This window comes from Bombyx mori, chromosome 23, assembly GCF_030269925.1.
Source record: "Bombyx mori chromosome 23, ASM3026992v2".
Lineage (NCBI taxonomy): Eukaryota > Metazoa > Arthropoda > Insecta > Lepidoptera > Bombycidae > Bombyx > Bombyx mori.
The window spans coordinates 20,982,898-21,007,595 of record NC_085129.1 but is presented as its reverse complement, the minus strand read 5'-3'; the positions used below and the strand labels follow the sequence as shown (position 1 = coordinate 21,007,595).

The 24,698-nt window shown below is 38.8% G+C and overlaps 1 protein-coding gene across 1 annotated transcript; it reads left to right on the top strand.

Moving 5' to 3' along the window:
- The first annotated feature begins 256 nt into the window (after positions 1-256).
- LOC101744553 (uncharacterized) lies at positions 257-23,655 on the top strand. Its single transcript, XM_004925938.5, has 9 exons — positions 257-863; positions 4,387-4,522; positions 13,443-13,542; positions 14,463-14,925; positions 15,539-15,628; positions 16,505-16,573; positions 17,320-17,403; positions 18,144-18,223; positions 19,120-23,655. Exons 1-9 carry the CDS (start codon positions 665-667, stop codon positions 19,141-19,143), a joined length of 1,245 nt encoding a protein of 414 aa, XP_004925995.1. The 5' UTR covers positions 257-664; the 3' UTR covers positions 19,144-23,655.
- Positions 23,656-24,698: the final 1,043 nt, after the last annotated feature.

The window sequence follows — 24,698 nt, the reverse complement described above, 5'->3', positions numbered from 1 at the left end:
CTTATGTACGCGCGTAAGAAGTTATACTAGACTTTATTTTTATTAAATTTATTTCTTTTTTTTTAAATATTAAATAATTAATAATAAATATTTAACGTTAATAATTTAATAAGATTTAGTATGAATTATATTAAATAATAATTTTGTCATTTATATTACTAAAAAATGAATGCTAAAAATACTTTTTTTACGAGTGTACATGCACGAAAGTTCACCTGCGGCTATATTCAGACTCGCCAAGTTACGTCGGTCGTATTGTAATGAGCGATTTAGTGGGCAACTTCATTCTGTTAATTTTGTGTCACGGTGCGCACGCATCGTAAAATTTCACTCTCATCAATTTTTCATAACACGCCTAGAAAAGTATAGCTTCAAAATCTTGAGAACAATAATCGATTCCTCGATGAATCGATCTCAAATTTCCATTACATCCATACAAAAGTCGCAAATTCGAAAAAAAAAATACATGGAAGGGAAAAGGTGATACATGTCAAACGTTTCAAGGCTAATATGATGATTCCATTTTTTTCAACAACGTGATAAGGCCTGTAAAAAAATAAAGAAATACATACATATGTAACTTTTTACATAATTGTTAGTGTCTTAATGTGCTGTGTCCGTGTTATATCAGTGCCAATAGCTAATAACGAACTTCTAAAAAGCCATGGGTTATTATTGTACGGTACCACAATGTACATCTTTAGCCGGCAAGACGAAAAACGTGAAATTTCATAAGTTTCCTAAAGATAAGACGATGGAGAAAAGATGGAATGAAATACTGAAGCGCGGGAAACCTGTCACGATATATTCAAAAGTTTGCAGTCTACATTTTACGCAGGCGGACTACAATATTACGACAATGGGTAAGATACGTATAGGGTTTTTCCGTTTACACGAATTTATTTTTTTAACATTTTAACACTCGAACGTGAGTCATTGTGAATGTTTGTGTATTTTTTTTTTGTCGTAATGCTGCTAACCTCTACCCAAAGAAATTGAAACTATAGTTCGTAAAATGTATTAGGGGATGCGAAAAACTCTTAGTACATATTTATCCATAATATAGACCATGACAGTTTGATGAATGCATTCAGTATGATTTTAAGGAGTGCGAAACAAAGAAATAGAATTGTTATCAAACAAAGGATGTAAATACAGAAATTGTTTCTCAAAACTGTTGCCATAGTTTAGATTCACAATAACATATACCCTGAACAATTGAAAGTCAGCTGAGCTCAATGTGTTGGAGTTTCTGCCAATCACCATTATCAGTTCATGAAGACCCTAAGTAGAAAATATTGCTAGCATAGCTAGCAATAACGTTCTCGTCAACAAGGCTACCATTGCCCTATCTACTTGGTGTAAAGTTAGATAAAGGTGTAAATTTACTAGTGCACACTCTTCACAAATACCAATTGTAAACTGCTACGCTTGTAATGGTGATCTAAAGAGAATCACAATATATGTTATTGCTAGTAAATATTTGAATCATCGTACCCTCTTTACTTCATTTTACTTAAAGCATTGGTTTTTGGTAATCATTGTTTTTAACTGACTGAGTTTCTCACTGGGTTTTCTCAGTGGGTCGCGTTTCTGATCCGGCCGTAGATTCTGTGAAGCACTGCTCTTGCTAGGGTCCATGTTAGCACTACTCCGGTTTGAACCCCGTGAGCTCACCTATATGTTAGGGTGAAACTGATATAGCCTCTCAAGGCTATCAGCATAGGTAGGAAAAAAAATTGTTTTTAATTTAAGTATTGTATAAAATTGTGATCTCTTTCCTCAGGTCACCGCTCCCTTGGTGGCAAGTGGTTACCGGAGCCCATAGTTATCACAATGTGACACTCACTGTGATCTTTGAAGTCTATACCTAAATTGTATGGTAAATATGCAAAGTTAATTTTTTTGCAGATTTCATTTTTGCTACATGTTGGAATATGTTAAATCATAGGAAAGTGTTGTTTTAAAATTCAGAACGAATGAGCATTTGTGATCTCAGATGTGCCGAAGAACACTTGGCAATACCACAAATGTAGAAATCATTTATTATTATCATCAATCAAATAGATCCTCGTCTGTTGAGCATCTGGTTTCCGAAGGGACCGATTGTCATTTTACTTATTTTAGCATTTAACAGGTGAAAGGATTATGAGTGGCTACCTTCATTCGGGAATGATTGCTGAAAAGCAATGGCAAGCAATACACATCACACAGCACCACAATAATAGTGAAGGATTGGAGATTAAACTGTAAAACTAATTTTAATGATACACAAAAATTATTGGGAAAACACATGGCTTGAGTCTGAGAGAATTTGCAGAATTTACCACAGGATCAGAAACGTGACCCACTGAGAAGATCCAGCCAGAAACTCAGTGGGCTGTGTCTGTGGGTCAATTTACTCATCAAACTCATTTGACAGGCTCAATGAGAACAGAGACCGGTGCTTGTGGTACCCAAAAGCACCGATAGTGAATCGGGAGGATCCGCAATGACGTGTTTAGGGCAACGTCGACTGTTTATCATTCGGTCCGCAGGGTCGGGTGATTGGATGCGAGTGCGCATATATAGATAAACATCCAGACAAAGAGCAAATAAACCTATTAAAGACTCATTCGAACGTTCACGAATGTTTGTCCGATGCGGGAATCGAACTCACGACCCTTGGCGCGACAGTCAGGAGCGCTAACTACCGCGCCACCGAGTCAGCAATTACTCAATTCTTTTAAATTCTTCGTTCGCTAAGTCCTTTTTATTTTTCCTACCTAACCTGATAGCCTTGAGAGGCTATTTCAGTGTAACTTTAAATAGTAGGTGAGCTCACGGGGCAAACTTGATGACGTTGCTAACACGAACCCTAGCAAGAGTCGTGCTTCCCAGAATATACCACCGGATCGGAACGCGACCCACTGAGAAGATCAGGAGAGAAACTCAGTGGGCTGTGTCTGAGGGTTAATTTATTCGTCGAGCCCTTCGTCGCAAGCGACGGGTTCGACGAGAACGATGACCGGTGCTTGAGGTACCTAAAATCTCCGTTAGCGGATCGGGAGGATCCGAAATGACGTGTTTTGGGGGACGTCGAGTACTTTCCATTCTGTCCGCAGGATCGGGAATGTAGTTACCGGCGGCCACGATGAGAGGGTTCTCGTGTCGTTCCGCTTTATAGAAGTGGATGCTAAGTCCGGTGCGAACACGCCGCGTGGAACAAAACCGACAAACTCATTTGCCCGGGTTTTTCATTAATTGCAAACAATAACATCATTATCAACTGCACTCGTGCGCTGTGCTCTCTGGGGGGATTCCTGCAGTTGAAAAATAACATATATTCAATGTATAAAACGCGATATTTTGATAGCGGAATGTCGAATGTCATACATGAATGTTAGATTGTATGTATTCCATAGGATTTTTGAATAATATATGCTATTTATATAATTAAGAGATCATACGTATTTTAAGCGCTATGTACATATGGTAGGCGATGCTAAAAAGGGCTAAGGTACCTACATAAAATTGCCTTTTAATTATCTCACGTATAATTCAGGCTTAAAACAAGTTTGAAGATATATCAAAGATCACGTTTTCATTTTGAATGAGCGGCTGGGGAATTCTCGAGTGGCGATCGCGTACCGAAAGACGTGGCGTGGGTTGACCAGAAAGACATGGGGGCTCCAGTAACTATTTAACACCAGATGGGCTGTGAGCTCGTCCACCCAAAACTATTTAACACTTAAAACACTAACAGAACACTTGACAAATCGCATTATTCTGCTTCGCTTCGAGTAGATCTGATTACTACTCGTAACTGCCTTCGTGTCATCTCTGCAACGCTTTTGTAGTTGATACGACATCTCCACAATTATCGAGAACATTCTTGATAGGTCGAGTAGCTTCGATATGTGTTTCCGCTATCTGACAATAGATGGCGTGGTACTTCTCGAGCGTTCTCGGTTTTACTAGTTTCTTTGATATTCGCTTCCGCAATTCGACCACAGATGGCGTTGCTCTTACCGACGTAACAATATCAAAGTCTTCAATCTAACCAATACGAATTCCAAGATACGCTTTCTTGATATACCTATGGCCATCCCCCTCTAACCAGCTTTAGAGGCTTTTTGTTTTTGTAGGAGAAACAAGGGCTCTGTGTTAAATTACTGCCCATAGACAACTTGAGTCTATTCTAGCGCTAAAAGTGGAGCTTTTGAGCAATTTGCAACCTGTGCTCCCCACAATATTCCAGTTTTGTGTTATTATTTAAGAAACCAGCCTGATGCTGAGTGGTCTCCGATGCTCATATTCATCAGCAGTGCTGGGGGCAAGATGGAGGGGGTGGTGGTCTGGAGCAGTGTAGACAGTTTTCGATTTATTCAATATCTCTTCTCTCAGGACAGTGGAAGACGCTTAACAAGGACGCTGTGCCTTCGCAGAACTTGCCGAAACTGAACCCTGATGGCTCCGTCATGGTTATAAGGAAGAGTCGTACAGTTAAATACAAGGAGACCAAGAAACACGAGATGAACGGGTAAGATTAGAGAAATCTATATATATAAAAACAAGCTATTGCCCGCGACTCCGTCCGCGTGGATTAGTTACTTTGGCATAACGCTAAATTTTACCTCCCACTTCATTTACGTAGAAAGTGAAAATATTTTTGAATTATAGAATGTTAAGGAAGCTATTTAAACCTCTATTTTGAAACATTCTTTATTGGTGCCCCACTTGTATTGGTGCTCCACTTGTATTGGTCTTACTGTGATGCTATATAGCCTATAGTCTTCCTCAATAAATAGGCTATCTAACACTGAAATAATTTTCAAATCGGACCAGTAGTTCCTGAGATTAGCGCGTTCAAACAAACAAACTCTTCCGCTTTATAATATTAGTATAGATTAATTGCTGTTCGTTAGTCTCGCTAAAACTCGAGAACGGCTGGACCGATTTGACTAATTTTGGTCTTGAATTATTTGTGGAAGACCAGAGAAGGTTTAAAAGGTAGATAAATATGAAAATGCTCAGAGTTAAATAAAAATAACAATTTTGTTTTTCCTTTGATGTGTCCCCCGTCGGATGGATTCCTTTTGTTTGTTTTAAGTTTATTTTATACAAAAGTTTAGGTCTTTTATTTATCGATTGAGGCACTACGAAGTCTGGCGGGTCAGCTAGTATCTATTAAAATACATGGTCCATCGTAAGCTTTCAGCTATGGACAGGTTTTACTCCTTAAATTTGGGGACTAGAAAAATAAAAAAAGAGAAAAAAATTTTCATTCAATTATCTAAATATTTATTTAATTTGTTTTCATTAGTTAGGACCTTCAATTGATTTCTATTTGTTATAAAATTAAATAAACTAGTCTCCCAGTAGTGTAAATTCGGCCATAATTAATTGAAATTGTAAGTTTGAACATTATTATGATTCTATTGTCAACGACTACTTCTATAATCACAGATTTCGCCAAGATTACACTATAGACAAATAATATTAAAGACAAACAATATTAAGTTAATCTAAATTTGACCACAGACTTTAAACAATAACAAAAGTTTGACAATAAACAAAGAGTATATTAATATGTGCTGTGTCAAATACATGGTAGTGTGTGTATAATGTTATATTTATCGATTTAATGTGTTTTATGGACAATTTAAAAAAATATTAACATTCTACACTCCTTCTCAATATTCTCTATAAGTGTTTGAAATTCGATACTCCTCCGTCCGCGCTATTTTCGTAAAAAGGGGTACAAAGTTTTTGCTTCACGTATTAATTTAAAGACATTAATTAAATAAATATTAATTTACTTCAAGGAAGACTAGACTGACAGAAACAAATCGAAAACAGAAAGTTCTTCACTGTAGGCAGTGGCTTGGCTCTGCTCTTGGCATTGCTCAGGTGGGCCGTATGCTGGTCTGCCTAAAATCAGAAATAATAAAAAAATTATAATAATAAAAACAATTTAAAGATCCTCACCAATGAAACGCAAATTACATTAAATTAATTAATTAATTTATTTGGGAATTCAAAAGTACAAAAACATATAATATATTAAAAATAGATAAACAAACACCAAACCAGTTTCCACTGTCAACATTAAACATGAGTCCTCTACTCAAAACAAAAAAGAAAGAAATTTATAAATTTAAGTTTACAAAAAACACAACACAATGCGCTCATATAAATATATCCATCTCTATTTTATGTGTGTACATGTTTAAATTATTATCTTTATTTAAATATTTCTTCTGTGCGTGTGTTTGTCGCTCAACTCCTAAATGGCTGGACCGATTTTAATGATTTTTTTGTATGCGTTTGGGTGGCTCCCTGGATGCTTTAGATTCAAAAATCAGACCGCAAGATGGCGCTGCAGTCGGTATCTTGGTTATTTATCTTTCCTAGAAATAGTTTATATGGCAAAACAATGTTTGCCGGGCCAGCTATTATATCTTAAAACTTTATAATACACATCGGACTTAACCCAGCTTGAAGTTAATAAAGTTAAAACAAAACTAAATATATTCATCATCAAATATATTCATCATCAAATATATTCACAAACTATCTCGATACTACTTACGCTAGCTAAGCGTTCAGTGTGCCTAGTGCCAGTTTTTTAACGTTCTCGATCGCGTAAAAGTTAACTCAAATTTATGAAGTCTGCTATCATAACATCCCATCTTGCCTAGATACGTAGGCGTTGATTCTACTCCAGGGCTTAACATCGACCCTCGCTTCCTCCACGATATATACGCTGTCTATAGGTTCCTCTCTCAATTTTATAGCATTAAAAAAATGCCAAGCGATGAGAGATTATTAAGGTGTCGATGAAAAGTACCCTCACCGTGAATTTAATCAAATATTATAACGAATATGTAGTTTGTAAAAGTATTAGAAATATGATTCGCAGGAATTTATATAACGTTTTTGACAAGTGCTTCTATCCAAGGGATCTTTAATGGGGATTAAAGATTTTAACCACGGATATCTGGATACTGATCTGGATATCTGGGAACTAAACCAATAAGATGACAACATATTGTTACGCTGGTAAGAGCAACGCCATCTATCGCCCAATAGTCGAACGAATATCGAACGATCTAGTAGTAGCTAGAACGCGCGAGAAGTACAACGCCATCTGTTGTCAGATAGCGGAAACACACAATACTAGAATTTTGTGGAATGTTCTCGACGATTCTAGGGATTTCGTCACGACTATAAAAGCGTTGCAGAGATGGCACGCAGTTAGTCAGTAATCGAAGTGTTTGTTGAGTGTTTTAAGTGTTCTTAAGTGCTAATACGGTTTTAATTTGTACTTCGGTTGATTTTTCCATGTATCCCGAACCCCCAGCGCGTAACAATATTATAAGTAACCATTCGTGAAAACAGTTCCACGTGCTTCTCGGTATTAATCAAACAATTCAGGTCGAGTACTTTGGTCATATTGCTCGGAAAACACCTGAAGCTTAGAGAGACTGTAGGATGCTTAACGACGGAGGGAAGTTCTTCCACTGAGCGGGTGACATTGCTCGGTAGACCGACGGTCCCAATCTTGTTATTCGGAACTTGTATTGCAAGCTCATCTTGAAAATGTAAGCGAGATTCAGGCATTTGTCAAATATCTTGTGTTGTATGATGGCTACCGCCACAGAGACTATCCGTGACAGGGAAGATCGAGGGAAAGAGACCGCCCACAAGAGACAAACCCTGGAAAGACATATTAATAAAGTCCTGTCTAAACGTGATGGCCACGACCTTCAGCAGTGAGGAAACGAGGAGGAGAGTTCAGCGAATTTGTGCCGAAGAAATATAGACATTTCTGGCTATTAGGTAGGCGCAAAGGGCGAGATAGTAGATGTCGTTAGGGCCTCTAGGCCTTTACTACCTGGTTCATTATAGCGTCTGTCTGACCCTTAATCGCATAGTCTGCCTGCGATGTGAACGTACCTTAACAAATACTTGACTATGATACTAAAATTGATTCATTTCGCTTCGACACGTCCATGTCGTTTTAATATTACTAGATGATGACCGAGCTTTGTGTCTTTAAAGCACTAAAAATATCATTGAGTTATCACTCCTGGCTTTATTTTTTATTGTCCTTGTAGGCAGACGAGCATACGACCCACCTGATGTTGAGTGGTTACCGTCGCCCAAGGACTTCAGCAACGCCAGGCGTAAAGCCAAGCCGCTGCCTACCGCAAATCCTCATCTTTCTTCATCAGTCACGACTAAGTGGTAAGGTGTCTGGACACACTGCCACCGTTCAAACAAAAAAATGTCTGCATTTTGACCATAGACGCATAAGCATATTTTGCGGTAGGCAGCGGCTTGGCCCTGCCCCTGGCATTGCTGAAGTCCATGGGCGACGGTAACCACTCACCATCATGTAGGCCGTATGGTCGTTGGCCTACAAGGACAGTCAATAAAAAAAAAACGATTTATTAAAGCGCACAACAAAAAGCACGCTATTTTTAAACGAAACAAAAAGCATGCTATTTATATTTATATTAAGTCAAATTCGTTACCCACAGTCTCGATTTCCGCGGCTGTAATGGCGCGGTTTATTTTGACGTTAGAAAATGACCTCCCAACAAAAGAACTCTTTTAAATATATGTAAAGAAAAACCTTTATTATTTAAAATTTGAGTGTTGAGTTTTTAAAAAGGATTTTTCTTCAGTGTTATTGAGTGAAGTCTGGCATTCAGTAAAAAAAGAGTTCAGTTTTGTATAGCTTATTAATAATTTTTAATATTATTTTTAAAAGAGATTATGGGCTTTAAAAGTTGTTTTCTTATTATATCACAGAAAACAAAATGAAGTCTTTTATTGTTTATTCATTCTGAAATACCCCATATCCATTATATTTGAATCTGTAATGAAATAGGTAGGTAATGATTGTTGTTTTCCTTAGGTCCCCTTATCAGAGCAGCGATAGAAGCAACCTAGCGCCGCGCGTTTCGCCATCAGATGTATACATCCTTATTGTCGAATAATAACCGCGAAATGGCCAAGAGCCTGTGACTTTTCGGATATCTTTATCGTCGACTCAGTGATAAAGCGTTGAACAGTTCTTCTGGCAATGACCTAGGATTACCTGAACGATGAAAACACAAATGGTATATACAGTGCTGTGTAAGCCAATCTCATTTCGATTTAATATCGATTCACGAATCGGTTCACGTCACTTCGATCCTTTTGAAAACACGGAACCCGCAAAGGTGATTCGGTGGATCAGCAATGGATTTTTATTGCTTTATCGAAAACATTTGGCCGCGAGTGCTCACCAAACAGATCGGTGATTTGGATATCAAAAACGGCTGCTACCCGCATGCAGAGTGAATATTTCGTGGGGTGGTAAAATAGTGATTCCCGATGCCAAAAGCTTTCGGACAGTTGGGGCTCGTAGTGGAAACTTGGCAAAGATCCCGTATACTAGAAGGCCGCTAGATGAATGCTGGAGTTCCTTGAGGTACCTCAAGGCCGAGAATCTTCCACCCCCCTCAGCTATGAACAAGGAACTGAAGGAGTGAATGGGCCGTGATAAAAGTGACACTGGTCTTTTTTTATGTGTTAGATGGGTGGACGAGCTCACAGCCTGGTGTTAAGTGGTTACTGGAGCCCATAGGCGTCTACAACGTATATGCGCCATCCACCTTGAGATATGATTTCTAAGATCCCAGTATAGTTACAATGGCTGCCCCACCCTCCAAACCGAAACGCATTATTGCTTTACTGCTTCACGGCAGAAATAGGCGGGGTGGTGGTACCTACCCGTGCGGACTCACAAGAAGTCCTACCGCCAGTAATTACGAAAATTAAAATTTTGCGGGTTTGATTTTTACTACACGATGTTATTCCTTCACCGTGGAAGTCAATCGTGAACATTTGTTAAGTACGTATTTAGTGATTCTTTAGTAATATTTTTTTTATTTCTCCTTTAGGGAGACGAGCGTACGGTCCACCTGATGGTGAGTGGTCACCGTCGCCCATGGACGTCAGCAATGCCCGGGACAGAGCCAAGCCGTTGCCTACATCTCTTTAATGTTAAGTTTATATACGTTATATATATACATAGATATTGTCAGAAGCAGAAGTGTACCAAGATTCGTATGATACATTAAAATCTGCCTGTTCTGTTTTTCACGCACTGACCTTACATTGGCTGTAACATTGTGAGCCTTTTTCTGTGTTATTTGTACATTCTTTTGAAATTGAAACTTTTCATTATAACGGAAACGACATCGAAATTAATTTGAAATTGCCAATTATGTAGTTACGTATTTACGAATGGGGAGTAAAAGTTAGAGAGGGGATGCGTCGCGAGAAGGGAATGTCTCGCCGTCTCACTCGCACGCCTGCAACTCAAACGTGTGACGTCACGACACGTTATCTGTTTTTATGTTTTTTTTTGATAAATTTCCTCCACTATTAACGGAATGTAAAAAGTACATAATAATATCGAGGAGTGAAAGGCTATTTGGTTTAAGCGACATTTTTTGCAACTACAGGAGAGTCATTCAAAGGTTTAAATTTTGAAAAAAATACCATAGCAAAAAAACACTTTTTCAGCTATTTCTATGTGGTAAAATTAGTTGAAGTTTAATTAAAAATGTCGACTTGTTGATGCTGATACCAAATAAAACGGAGCTTTAATTACAAAGATAAATGTCGCGTGTTAAGCGAAATGACGCTTAAACTAAATAGCCGTTTCACCCGTCGATATGTGTATAATGAATTTATCAAGGACTATTGAGTCATTTTTAAATCATATAAAAAAAGCAAAGATTTGGTGTAGTAAATGCTCAATCGTTCGTCATACGATTTACCCTCAAATGACGTCACGAAATGTCACTTGAATCACTTCGGTTCTCCGATGGCCGTGTAACAACAATTTAGTGTGTAAATGATACGAATAATATTGTTGAATAAAATATTAATGTAAATACATTTTTTTTCTTCTACCCACCCTCTCGCATATTTTTCTCCTTTTCTCCTTTTCGATCTGTTAATGCATAATTCGGTTCTGTTAAGTCAGAATCATTCGAAAATCGATAAATAGTTAGATGAGTGCTTTGTTTCGGTGTGAGGTTCGTCGATACTATGGAGGGTAGAGGTAAGGAGAACCGTCTCTGCGTATGAAAAAGTGTCCGTTAAAATCTGCTAAATAATGGTGGCGCTACAGTAGCAACCGGGTAAATTTAAAAAAAAGGCGCTGAAAGCTATTAGAATAAGATAGAGAAATGAAAAAGAACGAAAGAACTGTAAGCACTACAAAATCACAAAAAGTATGTATTTTATTTAAAGCCGATAAGAATAATGCAATCGATGTCTCCACGTTTTACCCACTGCAATAATTTTAGGTTATATTGACGAAATTAGTTTGGACTACGTAAACATGTGAGGTCACTAACTACTCTAGTCATTAAATATATTAAATTTCCTAACTCAGCATACTTCAATCAGTTAACAAGTGCTCAATTCATATCATACATGCTAGCGCCATTTTGGAGGATTTTCGAACTGTTACTTAGTGCTGAAAGTGGGACACTTTTTCAAGTTTCTACCATAAGAGAAGGTTCTCCTTACTTCTACCCTCTATAATCGATACGCATCGGATGCGTGTTGAGGTAACTCGCACGCCATCTGTCGCATATTGACGATACTATAAACGGTCCCCTAGAGTCAGAGGTCGGCACGCTTTTGAGTCGCAAGAGCCAAAAATTCTTGCCAACAATAAACTCGCCCGGGACACGATTCTCTACTGGTGCTCAGGCAGGGGCTTCGGATCGGTGCTTGAGTGGCCTAATAGCACCGAGAGTGAATCCGGGGGATCCGACAAGACATGTTTCGGGCGACGTCTTCATTGCGTTACTCCGTCGCGATCGGATAAGGTGATCGCGACGAACTCTGCTCACATGAGGGGAGGTGTGGAAGTAAATAGAACATGACGGCACCATCTCAAACATTTTCTCGCATCATAATCATTAGCCGCCCACAGCTACATATAGTCGTAGGTTCTTGTAAAAGCCTTCATCGCGGAACTTCAAGATCTAAGGTCGGGTAGTTAGATAGGATTCGCGCCCTCCCACTTTAGTGGTTCCTCCATTACGCCCTTCAAGCCAAGCCTCGGCATTCGAAGAGTATAAGAAGGTCGTTACTGGATACGTTGCATAGAGAGCGCCCTTGAATAACAATCAGGACGTAAAACTGGGGTAGAGAATCTGTAACATCATCTTATCAGTGTCGAATATTTTTCAGAATTTACCTAGATGACATTCGTCATTTAGAAGAGATCGGTTATTGTATAAATTATATTAAGTAGCTTTTCAATGCTAATTATGTTATGGCGCGCAGTAAAAAAAAAAATCTTCTCTCTCTTTCTAACAATATGTATCGAGACCCTCAGTAGATTGGGAAGGGAGCCGCAGGATGGGGTTGGAGGCTGTTTTCGTTTTGGTCTTTGTAGCGCTATTACCATACAGACATACAAACCGACCGACACACAGTTGCTAATATACCTTTACGTTTTTTTGCATAACATATACAATACGTATAAAATTTATTGATGGTAGGACCTCTTGTGAGTCCGCACGGGTAGGTACCACAACCCCGCCTGTTTCTGCCGTGAAGCAGTAATGCGTTTCGGTTTGAAGGGTGGGGCAGTCGTTGTAACTATACTGAGACCTTAGAACTTATATCTCAAGGTGGGTGGCGGCATTTACGTTGTAGATGTCTATGGACTCCGGTAACCAGTTAACACCAGGTGGGTGAGCTCGTCCACCCATCTAAGCAATTACAAAGAAAAGTCTTGTATTTCTTTAAGTGGCGTATGCAAGTACTCGAGCGACTGTCCACCTGATTCAAAGCGGTCACTGCTCTCCGGAGACGCCTTTAATACTATGAGCATAAAGTGTGCTTAGCGAGTTTTGTAACGTTCTCGATCGCGTAAAAGTTAACTCAAAAAATGTATGGAGTTGGAACAGCATTCCTAGGTTTGCCGCTAGGGGCGCTGTTCGCGCTAAACACGCAGAGCGCCCAATTTGAAACAGCCCAAAACACGTAATTACGGATTCTCCTGATCCACTAACGGTGCTTTTAGGTAGCCCAAGCCCCGGTCATCGTTCTCGTCGAACCCGTCGCTTGCGACGAAACGCTCTGAGAGTAAATTAACCCACAGACACAGCCCACTGAGTTTCTAACCGGATCTTCTCAGTGGGTCGCGTTTTTGATCCGGTTGTAGATTCTGCGAAGTTTTGCTCTTGCTAGGGTTTGTGTTAGCAACATCGTCAGGTTTGAGCCTCGTGAGCTCACCTACTAGCACGGTGACGCTGATACGGTCTCTAGGCCATCAGCTTAGGTAGGAAAAAAAATTGAAACTGAACATCCAAAAATATGAAAACCAAGTCTTAATATGCAGCTAAAGATTTGGTTTATCTAAATTCTAGCGAAAAATCTGAGAGAATATGGGGGATCACACCACAGAATCACGGCCAGACGAATATGAATCCAGATTTGCCGCTGCCGTGCACGGAACAAGATATTAATGTAAGTTTTAATTAATTATTATTGAAACTTTCCACTGCCGTGTAGCTCACCGGTGCCCTACGCAGCGCACTGAAGCAATTATGTCGATTTCTGTTACTGAGGTGCCGGAACGAGTAGACTCTAGGAAAGACGAATCTGAAGATACTGAGAAGGACTGGTGGTAGGTCGTCTTGTGAGTCCGCACGGCTGGGTACCACCACCCTGCCTATTTCTGCCATGAAGCAGTAATGCGTTTCGGCTTGAAGGGCGGGACAGCCGTTGTAACTATACGGAGACCTTAGAACTTATATCTCAAGGTGCGTGTCGCATTTACGTTGTAGATGTCTATGGGCTCCAGTAATTACTTAACGCCAGGTGGACCGTGAGCTCGTCCACCCATCTAAAAGCAACAAAAAAAAGGAATCTATTTCTAAGAGACCTAAAAGACTAAAGCGTACAAAAGAAGGCAAAGTTAGGCAATCCAGGCGCTTAGTAACAGAAATCGACATAATAACTTCAGTGCGCCGCGTAGGACACCGGTGATCTACACGACAGTCAAACAACAAAAAATCGTGCAACCACTCATGTGTCTAGTATAACTATGGTGGTAGTAATGACTATAACACGACGATCGCCCCACCCTTAAAACTGGAACGCCTTACTGCTTCCCGGAAGACGTGGTGGTGGTACCCGCGTAGCCGTGCGGGATTACGTATCTTATTGAGGGTTTGATTGTTATTACACAATGTTGTTCATTCATCGTGCAGTCATTTGTTAAGTACGTGTATTTCATTAGCAAAATCGGTACCCGCTTGCGGGATTTTAACACCGGCACAGTCGATACAAATGCATTTTACGCCATGACGTCTTCAAACAAATCGAGATTGATAGAAGCTACGTTTGTTACGTTAAACTAATTTGTACAGTAAATTAACTTGCAGCTTTCGTGCAAAATGCAGTACGTAACGTCCCTAGCGAGCGAACCTTCGCCCCCCCAGCTACGGACGCAGCCGCCCCCCGCGCGCCCCAAGAAGCAGGACGCGATCATGCAGACCGACCCCGTGCCGTCGGACGAGGAGCCCAGGGACAGCTACGCGGACTGCCTGCCGTACAAAGACGATTACATACCGCAGACGAACGAAGAGTACAACACAGAGGCGGAGAAGTACGCGCTGGAGAGGAAGAGTCACTATGAGAAGACAGAGTTCCTCGAGAAGTACCGGAGCGACCTGTACTACCCGGACTCGGTCGAGATGCTCAAGAATCAGCAGCAGAACCTGCAGCTGCTGCAGGACGAGCGCAGGATGAACGGGAACCAGGGTTTCTTCAACGAGGCCGAGATCAAACAGGAAATAGACATACCGGTCGACGATGAAAAGTATTTGTACGAGCGGAAAGACATGGGTGAGTTACCGGAGCCAACAGCGCGCGTGTATTGACTAGCACTACCCCATGTCTCCCCGTTGGGGGGATGAGTCGATTAAGGGATTTACCTGATAATTTATTCACTGGGTCTGTGACGCCACCTTCAGTCACCAGGTGGAAGCTATTAGTATTAATTTGTATTCTATAACGATTGCCCTACCATTAAAACTGGCACACACGATCACTTCGCGGCAGAAAAGTCAGGGCAGCGATAACTTCCTGACTGGACTCACCATATGCAGTGTCACCAGTCAATCCGAACGCAGTACGCTAGTATAACACTTGGAAAAGGTTGCTCCTCATTCTCCGGTGCCTTCCTTAGACGCCTCACCCTACTCACGGAAGAAATGGGGTAGCTCTCCTGTGTTCTCAGTATTCGAAGTGGTTAGATCTTATGAAGTCAAATATTTATTTTCGAAGCTTGCACGATTAAAATAATTTTTAAAATTTACGCTCTTGTCAGACCGTGACCGCAAAACATGTAAAATGCAATTTAAAAAAATATGGTAAAATCGCTTTAAAAAAAATGTAAAATCGTTTTAAATCTCGATAATGGCGGTTCGCTTGCACGGTTTAATTTTGTTCCACACAGAAGCGGAAGCGGTCTACAGCGACAGCCAGAGACAAATAATAATCGAACACATACAGAACCAAGTGAAACAGGAGCCGGACTTGAGCAACGGTGAGCATGCTCATTGGATTGATAATTCCAGCTGACGAACGCTCACGGGTGTCTGTCTCTTGTCGGTGACGGCGGCCTTGGAGAATGGACAGCAGCGGTCCCTGCTAGCACTCACTGATACTATTTCTATATCTAATGCAAAACAACCATATCTTCTAATTGATGTTCCCGGGTTTAGGTACATGGTGAGTCGTAAGCTCGGCCGCCGACTAAAGCAATAGACACGGAGCAATAGTCGCCTTTGTGTGATCAGTGACCGTTGTACAGGCCGACTGAGCCTACACTTGTCTCACGCTTCATCCTGGCTTTGGGTAATTGCACCCGGGACGGGTCTTTGTAGTTGAAGAACTTAAAATAGAAGAACTGTGTTTTATTTTGATCAAGCGATCCTTATCGCTTTTTTAAATCAACGTAAACTTATTATATCATTATCGGTCCTTGATGCTCGTGCTAATTGTCATGTCAATGAGATGTCTTAAAGTCTTACATAGATGTATAGAAACAAGATAAGCCATTTGAAACTATAATAAATAACCACGTTCTATCACCAAATTTCTTTTTGAATTAACCAGAAGATGTTGATCCTTCATTATCTCCACGTATAAGGTGATGGACACTCAAGGCTGGTGGTGGGGGCATTGGGAGTCCCTACTGGTAGGTACCGCCTGTTTCTATCACGAAGCAGTTATGAGTTTTAGTTTGAAGTGTGGGAAACTGACTAAGAACTCCTGTCTCAATGTGGGCATTTACGTTGTATCTGGCTATGGGCTCCGGTAACCACATAAAACTAGTTCTACCCTGAGCTAGTCCATCCTTGAACAATTAAAAATAACTATAATCGTCTATGACAATAATACGTCCATTGTTATCTTTTAGGCTGTGAAAACGTGTGTCTTCAGCCTCAGAGCAGTCCATACTATCAGAACGGTCATAACGATGTCAACAGTAAGTTTCGATGACGGCTATTCGATTTCATGACTGGTAGTAGAAGATATTGTAGGTCCATAGCTACCATCATCGTATTTCGGCAGCGCCACTGTCACGTACTCCGGTTTGAAGAGGCAGTAGTTAGTAACCTCTCCCTGGATTGCCACGGCCATGGCTACCGGTGACAACACCAGGTGAATCCTAAGGTCGTCTAGTAAAAATGAAGAATAATCGAGAAGATCTTGAATATTGGTCACCGTCGGACCTGACCACGATCAACCCAGTAGAGTCTCGGCTTGAGGTTGAAAGGATCGCTCTTAGCGATAAGACAGTATAATTTTGTCGTAATTAATGTTTGGCATTTTTGTTTATTTTGGTGTACGATGAATTATGCTCCCTCTATCTCTATAGGACTATAGGAGCTAGGTTACTAAAAGGGGGCAAATATATTCTGAAGCTATTGTTTTAAGCTAATCATTATATCGACCGGATAACTAACTACTACTACTACTAGTTCTACTACCACTACTACTTCTACTACGACGTCTACCACTTCTACTACTATTACTACTGCTCCTACTACTACTCCTACTACTACTACTGCTACTACTCCTCCTCCTCCTCCTCCTACTAATACTACTGCTACTACTACTACTTCTACTACTACTACTACTCCTCCTCCTCCTACTACTACTACTACTAATACTACTACTACTACTACTACTAGGACACGTTTTAAAATACGTTTTGTGATCGTTCGACAGTCGTGTACTACGATCAGGTGTCACGTCCCGGACCCGAGCTCCTGATAGCGAAACAGAACGCCCTGGCGGCGCACACGCAACTCTGTAAGTTTATTCAAACATGTTTCTAGTTATTTAGACGAGTAGAAGAGCTCGTCTGATGCTTTTGGGCCGGAAGCCGAACCTCTTAGGTGTCCGCGCCTAATGGTCACGCGGTGTATGTGAGACTTGACGGTTTGTAGATGTTGGGAGCAGACCGCGGGCCCAAGGATGGCACGACTGAGACGTGAGATCGAAATTTCGATAAGTAAGGGACGCAAAAAAAGTGGTGGCGTCGACCCGTGCGGACTCGGCAGACGTAAACAACAAGTAAATTCCGCTTTTAGAACTTAATATATCAGTTGAAATATTTTAAATCATCCGATAATGTTGAGCAATTTAATATTTGAGTCGATTAAATGCGTTTTTACATAGTCATCCGTGAACGGTAAATGTGTAAAGTATTCGAAGTTTGATTTCCAAAAGATAGATATAGATATATAGATACAGATCAAGCTATTATTATTTTATTTATTTATTGCTTTGATGTGAAGACGAGCTCACAGCTCACCGGGTGTTAAGTGATTACTGGAGCCCATAGACATCTACAACGTAAATGCACCACCCACCTTGAGATATAAGTCCTAAGGTCTCAGTATAGTTACAACGGCTGCCCCGCTCTTCAAACCGAAATGAATTACTTCATTAACGACAGAAATAGGCAGGGTTGTGGTACCTACCCGTGCGGACTCACAAGAGGTCCTACCATCAGTAAATGTGTTTATATGTGGATTATTTTATTTCAGGGCAGAACACGGTGAAAAGACCTTTTTTTTACAGTGAAAATTCGCATTACACCGGATCCCAGCTGCTACATAGATACGAGGTGCGTAATAACTCGTATTGTTATTAACATCCTGTCAATATTAGCTCTGGAATATAAAAGAAATCAAGACTTCGTGTTTTTTAAAATCGTTCTTGCGATAACGTCTCCGACGATTGGAAGTTGTCGCGGCCTATAAGTCGCCCCGTGCGCTCGTATCTACGCTACTAGTGCCACTATTGGAACCAATACGTATCTGAGACACGATCACAAATGACCCTTATGAATAGTAATAGGTAGACAATGGCTTGGCTCTGCCGCTGTCATTGCTGACGTCCACGGGCGACGGTAACCAGTCACCGTCAGGTGGGCCATAATATGCTCGTCTAACTACAAGGGCAATAAAAAAAGTATAATAACTAAAAAGGAATCTCCTGAAAATTCTTATTTGCGTATTTATTTGGTGGTCTGGTTTATTTGGTTTATATGGTGAATGGCTCCAGCCTGGTTTGAAGAATGGAGCAGCTGCGGTACTGGTCGATTGAGACCCCGTATCTCAAGATAGATGGTGGCATTCTTATTGTTTACGGGCTCTCCGGTAAACACTTAACCTCAACTCATCATTCTCCTGCCCTTCTTCCAGTCACCTGGGGTCGGCGCAACATGTTTTCTCCTTCCATACTCCTCTATCATAAACTATTTCTTCGCTCACTCTCCTCTTACACATATCGTCTTTCACGCAATCCATGCATTCCGAACGCGCACTTCTCAACTTCTCTGTCACTTTCAGACTTAACCTCAACAGTTAACCTCAACTAGTGTGCCATTAACCTCTTCACTTGTCTACACCATAAATATATAATTAAATAAAACCCTACTGTACTCCGCTCAAGCGGTGAATGCTGAAATGGAAAAAAAAAAACAAAAAAAATTAATTGCCTTTTTTCATTATTTTTCAGGATCTCACGAGGATTTTACAGTGATGAAAGACATTCCAAAGTTTATTATTAAATAAATAAAAAATTTGAAAAAAAAAATGAAAAGAAAAAGAAATGTGTTTAAAAGAAGTTCTCTATGATGACGAAAAATCTCTTTTTATGGTTATATTTTGTAAAGAAAGTGAAAAGAAAAAATATGGATATATGAAATAAGAAGTACAAATGCGCCCTCGGAAAATAATATATCATTATATTTTATATTATTTGGAAGAAAAGAAAAAAGGTTTTCCTTTTTTGTTATATTTTTATTTATTTACTTTGTTACTTTTATTTATCTTCTCAGGGATTGGGCTGCGAGTCAATTGTTGTTTATAGAAAACATTTATGTATATAAAATAAATGGTAAACGAAGTGTTCGGTTCGTATTTCGGCGATTCGATTTGGTTCAGCTACGTACTTGACAAGTTATAGGATAAGTGTGCAATGTAATTTTTTAAATGGAAGAACTCAAATCAAATCCGAAATTCTTTTTACGATGAAACTTGTAAAATTTTGACCGAAATCTTAAAAAGCATTTTATAAAATCAATTTTAAAAATCGTAAAAATAATTTTACGGCTTTAATGACGAAACAATAGTCATTCGTGACCGCGGAGTGAAGTGCTTGAAATATTTTACATCTACCCCCGAGCAGCGCTTAATAGTATACAGAATATACACAAATCACCACAGTACATATATATGTGTGTCGAGGGGTGAAAGGCTATTAAATTTTGTCTTAAGCGACATTTCGCTTAACACGCGACATTTATCTTTGTAATTAAATTTCCATTTTATTTGGTATTAGCATGAACAGTTTAATGTTTTTAATTGAACTTCAATTATGTTTACTCCATTCGAATAGCTGAAGAAGTATTTTTGTTATGATATTTTTTCCAAACTTTAAACTTTAAAGGGCTCTCTTGTAAATTTGCAAAAATGTCGCTTAATTGAAATAGCCTTTCCCATCTCTATATATATTACTTAGTACGCTTTCGACTTAATATAACCGTTAATGAAACTTCGAGTACTTTACGATTCTCGTGGTCACGCGTGACATAAATTATGTAAAAATATTTTTAATCGATTCAACGCGATTTTACATTTTAACTTTTGTTTATCTTTTCAAAGTTCATCAGTCGTGTTCATGTATTATAACGATTTAGATACAAAAATTAGCTACGTGATTGCTCGATTTAGCGAAATATAGACGAGGAGCTAGCGATGTTTGATAACGCAGTTAAAAAATTACGCAGCGTCCATTTGAAATTAATCAATAATGTTTTATACGTGATTTACGATTTCTTCTTATTCATTTTTATGTTTTGGCTCCGGCAGGGTTTGTGCATTAGCCAGCGTCAAATAATAACACAGTAAAAAACGAAGGAAACTAATCGCGATATAACATAAATGATTAAAAACGAATTAAATTTAAAAATGAGATGGTATGTGATGAAATACAATCTCAGTAAAATGGTGGTCATTTACCGAGACTTTCAGTGGACTTTTTAGAGGATCCCGAAAAGTTACGACCAGCGGCTTTATTTGATTTTCCCACATTTGTGCACAAACAAACTGCCTCAAGCAAATCATGACTTCTTGATGGGGTAATATCAGATCGACTAGTCGTTCTACTTTTAATGTTGGCTGATGGAAATTCCTCGCCATATGCACATTAATCGTTCAGGGAAAACTGCAAGCATTTACCGTGAAAAGACAATATCGAAGAGTGAAAGACGTTTAAGCGACATTTCGTTTAACACGCGACATTTATCTTTGTAATTAAAGGCGCCTTTTATTTGGTATCAGCATCAACAGTTCGGTTTTTAATTGAACTTCAATTAAGTTTACTTCGTTCAAATAGCTGCAGTTTTTTTTTGTTGTTACGGTATTTTTTCTAAATTTTAGCTTTCAAATGGATCTCCTGTAAAATTGCAAAAATGTTGTTTAAACCAAATAATCTTTCATCCTTCGATATCGTTTTTAGTGTTGCCACTTTCTTTTTCATATTGCCAATTTCTGTATGTTGCTCGGTTGAAGGTATCCAGGGAGCTGGATGGTTAAGAAAGATTTTCATGACACATAAACCGCGAAGTGATAAACGAATCGAATTTATTTGGCGATTACGGTATAAAGTAGTGCGTATGTATTATATTTAAAATTAATAGTTTAGGTGAGAAATTAAAGTTTTGGTCACAAGGCTAAATATATGTTTAAAAAATAATTATTGGTTGTCTGTAATGTCGGTTTACGGACGATAATTTTACGTGATAACGTCAGTAGCGGAACTATTCGAATTCGCTGGCTGTGACGTCACGCGAGAAGAGACAAACGTGTCACAAGCCAACGCTTGGGCCGATCGTGTCTCTCTATCGCTTGTTCCGCGCTCTCGCTCGCACGCTCAGCCTCGGGCGGAACGTGACACTTTTTCGTGCGTGCAGCCAGCGTTCATCGATTTATAAGATGTTATCACTACTAAAACAAGATCGGATATTCTTGCCAAAGCTTTATCGTACGGGGCGGGCTTGACAAGGTCGCATGCAATCACTCAATGACTAGTCCCATATACCATAAACTTATGGAATCTATGTCTAAAAAAAGGTTTTTTTTTTCGAATTATTCCTTCGATAAATTTTAATTTACGTACTGAAAATGTAATACGTGTACGTTAGAAAGAGCTTACACTGGATTCTGGGCGCGCGTACCTAAACAATTGATGCTGGGGATTTGCGAGATTCTCTTTTATTGTGATATTACGGCATTTGCTTAGTTCGATTTAAGGCGATTCTGTCATCCCCGCTCTATCTTAGAACACTATTCAAGGCTGTATTGATTTAAAAAAAATATATATTCATTCGGGAAACAAAATCGATATAATGATACACTAAACTAATGCATTCGTATTATCGATATAATATTGATTCGTGTAAGAATGAAAATGACAATACAATAAAATCGATTAACTTTTTTATAGATTAAAATGTTATTTGACTCTGACCATTGGGTGAGTCCAGATTCTGTGTTTGTAATTACAGGTCCGTTTTATTTGATATTAGCATTAACGGCTCGATGTTTTTAAATTAATACTTCTCGTATTATCGATATAATATCGATTCGTGTAGGAGGGAAAATGACAATATAATTACATCGATTAATTATTCGATTAGCATGAGCAAGATGCGAACTAATTAAGCGTAGAATCTTATGTTTGTGAAATGGTATTCGGAGGAGTGGTGGTGGGAATGCGTGTAGGGCCACACATCCGGCAATGCGATTTTAAAAACACACCCCACAAATACCATATCGAGGTGCGAAGGATATTTCATCTAATACACGACACTTATCATTGTAATTAAAGGTGCGTTTTATTTGGTATTAGCATCGACAATTCGATGTTTTTAATCCAATCATAATCACAGACAATTCGAGATTTGCTTTCATTTTCAATAACTCACTTTTTGCATTCGTATTTTTTTAAATTGGTAACTAATTAACTAAAGCTCCTTTCTTCGGCATACGTGATAAAAAGATTTTTACGGTTTAATATCGCGTCCCCTGTTGTGATTAAATGAAACTTTACACTTTACTGTTGTCATCCGTGACCACGACGAGAAATGTATTCGGAAAGGCGGATGCAATACAAGAATGAAAAATAAAGATTGTGCATCTCTGGACGCCCGACAGAAGTGATAACTTAAACTAATCTAAGTTGAACTATTGAATATTGAATCGACGGTTCGCGCTTCAAGTATGATTCGTCTTAAGTTCACGGTCGATGTTCGAGTCGATGTAAATGACAACTAATGTAATGTTTTTTTTTTACATTATTAATGTAATTTTTATTTTGGTGCTTATAAGTTACATACGGTTTAGATTTTCGCTATTCGTCAAACGTTTTTAAGTTGTCTTTAATATGTTCGTTCATATTTAAGTTACCGTGTTTTTTTTTATTTTATATTATTTTAATAATAATAATAATTATTATTATTTGTTTTAGAGTTTTATTTTAATGCATTATTAAGGTCTAGTCGTTTGTTTTTGGGAGTAAATTGTAAATATATGTACGTTTTCTAAATTAGAAAAATAAAAATTGTAACAAAAAAAAAATGTGATGATATTGGTATTTCTTATTTTCGCCGATGGCTTGGGATGAGCGTTCGAAAAAAATTAATTGCATCTCGCATTTATGTTGATAATTCCTCAAAAACTGAAAGTAGAATCATTAGAATATTGGTAACGACGCAAGTCGATCGATACTGCATCGTATGATTATGGGGCGACGGTTGGAACTGCCTTAGCAAGGTCGGGTCGTATACAAAACTTTGTCTAGACGCTAACTTTGTCTACTGCGTACTAGAAATGACTTCTTTTCAATCTAAAACTATGTAATTTTCAAACACACAAAGAAATGCGTGTATCCTTGCGATGGAAATTACACAGTAAAATACAATATATATATATACATAATGTTCTAAGTTTATTTTGTAAAATTTAATAAAAAGAATCATTCATATAAGCAGTTTTATTATTCACTATCCTTATACAATGAAGCTAAAACTCGTGTGATAGAGTGGACGGTGTCAGGTGATGTCCATGAGCTCCAATGGCCATTTAGAGCTGGAGCGTGAGCTCTGCCCGTAGGAACAATAAAATCGACGGGTGAAAAGCTTGGTTTAAGCGACATTTCGCTTAACACGCGACATTTATCTTTGTAATTGCAGGGTCCGTCTTATTTGGTATCAGCATCAACGGTTCGATGTTTTTAATTGAACTTCAATTAAGTTTACTTCATTACATAAATCATTTTCTTAGGGACGACATAGAAAATAAATGGATTTTTTAATTATTAGTTGAATTATGGATTAATGAATGGTAAATTGCATCTATACTAATATTATAAAGCTGAAGAGTTTGTTTGTTTGAACGCGCTAATCTCAGGAACTACTGGTCCCATTTGAAAAATTCTTTCAGTGTTAGCTAGCTCATTTATTGAGGAAGGCTATAGGCTATATGGCATCACGGTAAGACCAATACAAGCGGAGAACCAATAAAGAATGTTTCAAAATCGGGGTTTTTTCCCTTTTGAGAGCTTCCGTTGCGTGCGCTGCGGAAACGGTTAAAGTTTCGCTAAAATAATAATAGGTATATGACAGAATTGTTCCCTCTTTAAATAATCTAAAAAAAAGTCCGCGACAGCATATTATGTCTATATGTTAAGGTTGGCTCACTACAACGTTTTTATGCTAACCAAATTTGTTCTAAAATAAAGCATTATTTGTGAACTATTCCACGCGGAAGAAGTCGCGGGCAAAAGCTAGTAATATCATAATATCTCGCACTGCACTAAAATTCGCCTGTCACATAATGACAAAGAATACACGCTGCTTTTAATTTATGGAATAACTCATTTTCACTATGCTTAGCGAATAAACGATTTCTCTCTCTTCAAATAGCTGAAGAAGTTTTTTTGTTATGATATTTTTTCCGAATTATAAACTATAAATGGTTCTCCTGTAATATTGGATCTCATCAGCGGGTCACGATTCCGATCCGATGGCAGAT